Source organism: Mustela lutreola, chromosome 12 (assembly GCF_030435805.1).
Source record: "Mustela lutreola isolate mMusLut2 chromosome 12, mMusLut2.pri, whole genome shotgun sequence".
Classification (NCBI taxonomy): Eukaryota; Metazoa; Chordata; class Mammalia; order Carnivora; family Mustelidae; genus Mustela; species Mustela lutreola.
In genome coordinates, this window is record NC_081301.1 from 91,281,455 (window position 1) to 91,288,924 (window position 7,470).

Here is a 7,470-nt window from a genome sequence, read left to right on the forward strand (position 1 = left end):
GGAAACCAAGGCACAGGATGCTTCTGTCCATCCCCCAGGTAATACAGGGGATTTCTTCAGAGTCAGCCTAGTGTCTGGTTCACTGAAGTAGAGCAGAGTTGGCCAGTGTGAGGATTCATCTCAGGGGGTTGTTACCTAAGTGAAGTGAAAGCCACAGTATATGTAGGTTTTAAGACCGAGTATATTTTGGTGAAAACCCAGTGAGGCAGTGTGAACGTTTGGATGGTATATCTCCCCAGAGTGATGCCTCAGGGTGAGAGAAGTCTCTGGGCCCGTGATGAGGAGTGAACCCCTCATGTGCACACTTGCTCCCTTGGGAGAGAGTTCAGGAATGAAGGAGTCAGTTCAGGGTCAGGGAGCCACCAGCAGTATCACCACTGCTGATGGGTAGGGGGCTTTGGGAAGGTGAGCAGGAAGGTCTTTGGGGACACTGAGCACCCATCAGGATGGGCTGTTGTCGGGGTGCTTTGCTTATTCATGGGCTTGCTTTGATGCTCCAGTTTTCTGACCCCCCCCCCCTAAGGAATAAACAAGGAATGGGGAGCCCCAGAGGCTGCCATGCCTTAATTCAGGAATGTCTGTCTTGCGGGGGTGGTGGTGGGGGCCGAGGAGGGCATCTGGTCCCAGAGGGTTCTACCTGGGTCCCAGGTTGGGGGTGAGGGGTAAGAGGCTGAATGGTGTCCCTTCTCGCTCTTCCTTTTTTTTTTTTTTTTTTAAAGATTTTATTTATTTGACAGAGAGAGATCACAAGTAGGCAGAGAGGCAGGCAGAGAGAGAGAGAGGAGGAAGCAGGCTCCCTGCTGAGCAGAGAGCCTGATGTGGGACTTGATCCCAGGACCCTGAGATCATGACCTGAGCCGAAGGCAGAGGCTTAACCCACTGAGCCACCCAGGCAGCCCCCCGCCCGTTTTTTTTTTTTGTTTTTTTTTTTAAGATTTCATTTACTCAAGAGAGAGGGAGAGCATGAGATGGGGGAGGGTCAGAGGGAGAAGCAGACTTCCCACTGAGCAGGAAGCCCAGTGTGGGACTGGATTCCGGGACTCTGGGATCAAGACAGACGCCTGACCGACTGAGCTATCCAGGTTCCTTTTTTGTGTGCTATATTAAAACAATCCAGAAAGGATTCTTCCCTTTCTGTTGGACTTTGTAGGTCAGTAAGGGAGTGGCTTTGGTGTGTTGTCCCTGACTTCCTGAAGCAGTAGGAAAGCAAGCTGCAGCCACAGGCAGGCCAGGCTGTGAGCCCGGGGGAGGCTTCTGCACCGCCCTTCTGCAGGCTGCCGGATCAGCTCCTGCTGATTTTGAGAACCAAAGAGTTGTCCCGGTGTTAACTTTGGGATTTGTGGATCCGTGTCATACACGACGTTTAGAGGGACAGAGGTACTGTTACTAGTGCATAAATACGCTCTTTCTCTTGCGAGGTCACTTAGTTTTTAGCAGTGGCCGTCCCGTAATGGCACAGTAATGGTGCGGTTGTGGGGGGAGAAGGACTGCTGTGGGCCTGCTTCCTGCCTCAGCAACCCCCTGTACAGGGCCTGGGCCACTTCGCAGCACACAGAGCGCACAGCTGGCCTCTCTCAAAATGGGGCCTGGATTTTATCGCTGCCCCGAAGATGTGTTTCCAAGAACATAATCCTAACAGCCCCCTCTTTGTCACATTGCCACTGCCCTTTCAGTACACGTAGGTGGAAAAAAACAACACATTTAATTGTTTCAAAGATTATATATATATTTTTTAGCAAATATATAGTAAAGGGGGGGGGATTAATAAAGGGCTATTTTTCTCAGCTTGTGGTTTCTAATTACATCAGTTACAGCTTAGCCCTGCCCTTAACTAGAGTGCAGGCATGAACTGGAAAAGAATGAGCTAATCCGTGATAGATCGGGTTGAATAAAGATCTCCATTCATATCTTTACCTTTTATCCCTTGTTCCAAGTGCCAAGAATTAATGCTGTTTGAAAGTACAGACTGAACCTGCCAAGCTTTGGACGGCTCCGATAATCCTAATTATTTTAGACGTGAGTGAGAAGGGCAGCAGTGCCACTGTGGAAAAGAGTCCCTTTGTGAAACATTACATATCTGCTAAGTGGTGTTGATTGGACGTGATTTTATTTCCAAACACGGCAGTTATCACGGAGCGGAAGAATTTGTTGTTTGAGAAATTTTCATTAGCTTTTCATCAGACTCTGAGGCCTGCAAACTCTTGGAGACCAGAGGCCAGCACTTTTGTTTTCTTCCTGTCCACATGGAGGCGTGGAGCTGCTAACAATTGAGGAGTGCCACTCATATTCTTATTTTTAAATGGTTTCTTAGTGGGCGTTTAACAGCATTTAACAGAGAGAGGAAGAAAATTTTTCTCAAGCATGAATATCCTGTTTTCTCACATCACTGGAGGAGAATTATTCGTTCCAGCCCACTGACTTCCAACAGATCATTCAAGTTAAAAGTCAGGGGTCTTTGCAATGTTGAAAGATTTAGCAGTTAGAGTGGTTTTTGTTTTGTTTTTTCTTGAGGTGGGTTTTTTTTTTTTTTAGGAGGGGAGTGCAGTAAGATAGATAGTATCGCTGGAATCATCTTTAAAAAAATTTTTTCCCAGCACTGATTAGAGTGATTACATATAAGATTTTTTTGTTTGTTTTTAAATAATTGTAAAAGAAAGCCCCTTTAGCTTTTTAGACAAACAGGCTACTTGAGAGAAAACAGATACTGGGCTTGCTGGTTTAATCGAGGGTCAGCCTGGAAGAGGTTTACCCACTTTTCATTGAAACACATACAAGAAATCAAATGAGCGAGTTTTTCTGTTTCTTACTTTTTAGTCTCTACTTCGGTGTCCAGAAGTCATTTCTTCCATTTCGGGAATGCTGGGAAATGCTGGGAGCCTGTCTGTGATCTATGGAAGGGTAGCAGAATCCTGAATTGTTTATTGCCTGTGAATGCTCGCTGCTTTCCCCCCTCAGCCCCTACCCCAAGCCCAGCTGCCCCCCATCCCCACCCCCACCCCCCAGCACCCAAGCAAAGCACTAACATCTTCAGTGATGCAAATAGTTGTGTGTTGAGCATCTCTGGGCCAATTATTCTTTCTTTGGGCTAATTCCCCAGAGTGGAATTACCAGGTCAGAGGGTATGAACAGTTTTACGGTTCTTATTACATGTCCCTAGATTGCTGTCCAGAAGGACTGAACCGATTTCTAGTGCTACCAACAGTGTACCTTTTCTTACAGTCCCACTGACACAAGGCATTAGCATTTCCACAAAATAATTCTGACTTTTGAATTTTTAATTGGTATAGAATAATTTATAGTGGTCAATGATTACTCTTCCCCCAACAACATTTAATGAAGCTGCATTAAAATGGAGAGGGTTCTTTTGAGGGTGGTAGTAAAATAGGGTTTGGACATTTTTCTCCCAAGAGAATGCTTAGGAAATCTTTACTGTAATTACTATTGGGAGGGGCCACACTAAGTTCAGCAAATACTGTCCCGAACCTCAGCAGTCCCCTTTTCAAAGACTCTGCTAAGCCTCGACAAAAGTAAGAACAACATAGACAACATAGAGAGACAGTGAAAAATACTGGCATTTTTCAAAACAGGTTGCGTTCATTTATTTGCATCTTCTCTGGAGTGCAGTCACGCGTGAAGGTGGCTGCAGCCCTGCCCCTGTCTGTGCAGGTGACACCCTGTTGTGTCTCTGGAGCCAGAGGCTCGGCAATACTTGCCAAGAAAACACCCACAAGGCAACTGAGGGCAAAGGGGGCTATCCCCTGATTTCTTCCTTTGGCAGAATTCCTGCCCTTCCCCTTTTCGGTCACAGATCAGTTAACTGTGAGTGGATGGTGTAGGGCTGGGGGGTAATGGGGAGGGGGACCGAAGGCAGGAGGCAGACTGGGGGCCCAGGACATGTCAGGGGAGCACTCACTGACCCCTTCCTAGCTGCTGCCTGAGTCTGACAAGGGTCAGGTATTTTGCCTCCTTAAACTCAGAGACTAGGACCTTTCCGTGGCAGTCACTAAACGTGGTGCCCAAGCGTGGGGGCCGGTGCAGGGAGAGTGAGACCGCGGGTCAAGCTGGCTGGTGCCACACTGCCCTTCAGCTTCCAGAAGGTCCCCTGTGTCACCCCTTGAGAATAATTCTTCCCTTGAATGGTTGGAGCATTACATACTTCGGTAAGGTTTGTGGCATGCAGGAAGTGGGCAGTAAAGTCTCCCTCCTGTCCCCGTTGCTTGTGACAGAGGACCTTCTGTCACTGGTTTGAGGTGGGATGGGGCAGTGGGCTGATCAGCTCATGGACTCTGCAGTTGGCTCTTAGCTGTCCAGATCTGTGTAGGGGACCAAGATGTCAGAGCAAAGTCTGCTGCTTTGTGTATGTGTGTGTATGGGTGTGTGTGTGTATATATATATATATATATATATATATATATATATATATAGCATTCTGGGCACACAGCGCCATTCATAAATCATCTTGAATTTGCAGGGAACTTTGCATCCATTGAAAATTTGAATTTAGCCTCTATGAACTGCAGTGAGATGAAGGCTTCAGATGTCGTAGGCTCACAGGGCTTTTGGTTGCCGTATGTATTTATATAAGCATGTGTATGCTTTTTGGTGACTGTAAAGTACATTTAACAGCGTTCTACTTTAAAATTTTTTTTTAAAACGGAGCTTACACACTTTTACTCTTGCTTTTTATTTAAATGACTAAACAAATACTATCAATATCAAAGATAGTTGCTGGTCAGGAAATTGCCTTAATTGTTTCTCAGATGTACTCACTAAGTTCTCAGATCTGTGCCTTTCCTTATTGGAGGTATTTGAGGTAGTCATATAAAATTCTCCGTCCTTCTGTCTGTCCATCTGTATGTCACATGAGAAGAAAGGGGCTTTCTGAAATAAGTTGGTGTAGTGGTATGGTTCAAGGTCTGCCTCTTAAATCCCAGCTCTGTTCTTTTAGTTCTGTGTGGTTCCACTAGCTGCAGCAAACCTTTTCCAAACCCATAACAAGCGTAAATAGTGTTCTCTTGTAAAAAGGTCTCTTTTCAGCATGGTAATATACCTTATTAAATCCCAAACATAATAAGTATTGATGGCAAACACATCAGGACCCGGTACAGCTTCTACTATGATTTAGTTCTCTACAAATGACTCCAGCACTCAGCTCCCAGTGCATTTTGCTAATTACATCATAGATTTCCCTATTGATGAACACAGACTGAATTAACACAGGAGCACTAATGTACCCTTTCACCATTATTGTTGTACAAGAAGCCGTGGCAGATGCTGGCAGTTAGTTACACAAACATTAGTATTAACGATTGGCCATTTGGAATTGGTGACAAACTACTGCCCGGCAGAATCCTGAGGCTGAAACCAATCAGGAAGTTAATGAGGAGAGAAATTACCACTGCAGCTTCCCCTTAATTACATTCACTCTAGGCAGGAAGGGAGTTCTGGGGGTGGGTCTGAACTCGGCTAAGGTTAAGAAGGTCAGAGACCCTTTTGCTTAAATTTTGTATCTACTGTGGCTTGTAAGGTTGCAGAAATTGCTCAGCGCATTACCATCCTTCATATTTAATGTCAGGTCCTAGAAGAGTTTTACATTCGCGGATTTGCTTTTTTAAAATCTCTACCTGACTCCTCTTTTAGTGAAGGTATTCCTTTAAGTTTTTATATTTAAAAAAAAAAAAACAAAACTCTTTAGTTTTCAAAAGTTACGTAAATAGCAAGTGTTTGGCCCTGTAAGTCCCAAGAGAAATACCAGGTATATTAATCTATCACCTTCGCTGGCTACGTGTTGGAAAACTTAGGGTTACCTGTCAAACGGTAGAACACATGCCCGGAGCCTTGCTTGGGGTAATTTGTCAGACAGATCATTTGACAAGACAAGTTCTATTAGAGTCCTTTACATAAAGGGGAGGGTTTCCGTGAAGGGAGGAAATAGTTTCCGCAGAGGGGGAAGGAGGAAAAGACTGGGTTTTTTTATTTTCCTCTTTATGCACGTAAATTCAGAACTCTGGTACCTAACTTTGCCCTTCAACTCAGATAACTGAATAGATGTTGTGCAGAAATACTGTGTGTGTGTGTGTGTGTGTGTGTGTGTGTGTGTGTGTGTGTTTTCCTAAAGAAACACTGGGGTTTTTAATGAGTGCCTAGAACAACACTTTCAACTCAGAATAGAAATGCACAGTGCCTCTATCTTTGTTGGAACCTAATTGAATACTGAATGCGGAAAGACTAGCCACTTTTAACACTCTTCTCCCTCCCTGTCTCTCCCCACGTCCCAGTATTCTCGCCGCCCAGCAGTCAAGATTCTGGCTTGGTTTCCCTCTCCAGCAGCTCTCCTATTAGTAACGAGAGCACAAAGGGAGTGCTTGAATGTGAGTCTGCCCCCGAGCCCAGCAGCTTCGCCGTCACTCCCGTCATCGAAGAGGACGAGTAAATGATGCCTGGTGCCTTTGGCGGTTTCCTTCACTTGGAATAGCAGGCTTATTCCATTTAGACACGGGGTTTGTTGTTAATATTTTGCCTTGACTCATGTCGACTTAACTGTTGAGAGCGTGTTTGGTTTATACTCCTTAGAGCTTAGCACAGAGGCTAAAATACATTTGGAATAGTTTAGGATCCTTGATACCATCTGCAAGAACTAAGTGCTTTGTTCATGGAGTTAAATAGTAGTATCCCCCCCCCCCATTTTTCATGATTCTGGTTTACATGTAGTTTTAAAAAAATACAATAATTCACTAAAGTCAGGGAGTACATTTGCATCTAAATGTGTCATAATTAGATATTACTTCTGGTTTTAAAATGAAATCTTAGGTGCCTTAGATGTTTCTATTTTAGTATTTTAATAAAACCGCAAAAATATAAATTTAGCCAAGTGCCTGACCAGTGAGAAGAAGAACGCAAACTTAGTGATTGTTCTAGAAATCTATAGGTCAGAGTAATTGGAAATACTGTGTGTTTGTGTTGCTGTTGGAAAAGCCAAGCTCTCCTCCATCCTCCCAACTCAAAAACATGATTGAAATACAGTTGGAAAAAGACATTAAAGTCCTAAAGAACCACTGCATTTTCTATAAAGGGTGTAATTTCAAAACAAAACATTTTAAAGTAACCTCAGCGATACAAAATTCCTGGGTTTGTTTCTAGAATAATAGGAGAGTTTATCCTACACATTCTTTCTACTACAGGGGGAAAAAAATGGATGCAATCTAGACTATTTTGTAACCTTAGGTTGTAATCTGATTTGAAAATAAGTACATCTTTAAAAGTTACTACGGATTTCTGAGTTCATTATTTTGTTAAAAATTGCTTGTGGAGTACTTCCTTATGTAACAGAAGCCATCCTGAAATGAAACTAGTCGGAAAAAAATTCATTGTTCTGTGTAGTTGCAGCTGTACCTGAAATAAAAATGTTATTGATGACTGAATTTCCTTGTGTGTATATTTGGTGAGCGGTATTAAACAGGAAAAAAGAAA

At 43.8% G+C, this 7,470-nt stretch overlaps 1 protein-coding gene across 1 annotated transcript in view; it reads left to right on the plus strand.

The window, feature by feature from the left end:
- DMRT1 (doublesex and mab-3 related transcription factor 1) overlaps positions 1–7,470 on the plus strand; it is a 107,365-nt gene extending 99,895 nt beyond the window's left edge. The window contains exon 5 of the mRNA XM_059142250.1: positions 6,279–7,470. Coding sequence (XP_058998233.1) covers positions 6,279–6,433 — 155 coding nt within the window. The 3' untranslated portion in view covers positions 6,434–7,470. The remainder of the gene's footprint in view (positions 1–6,278) is intronic.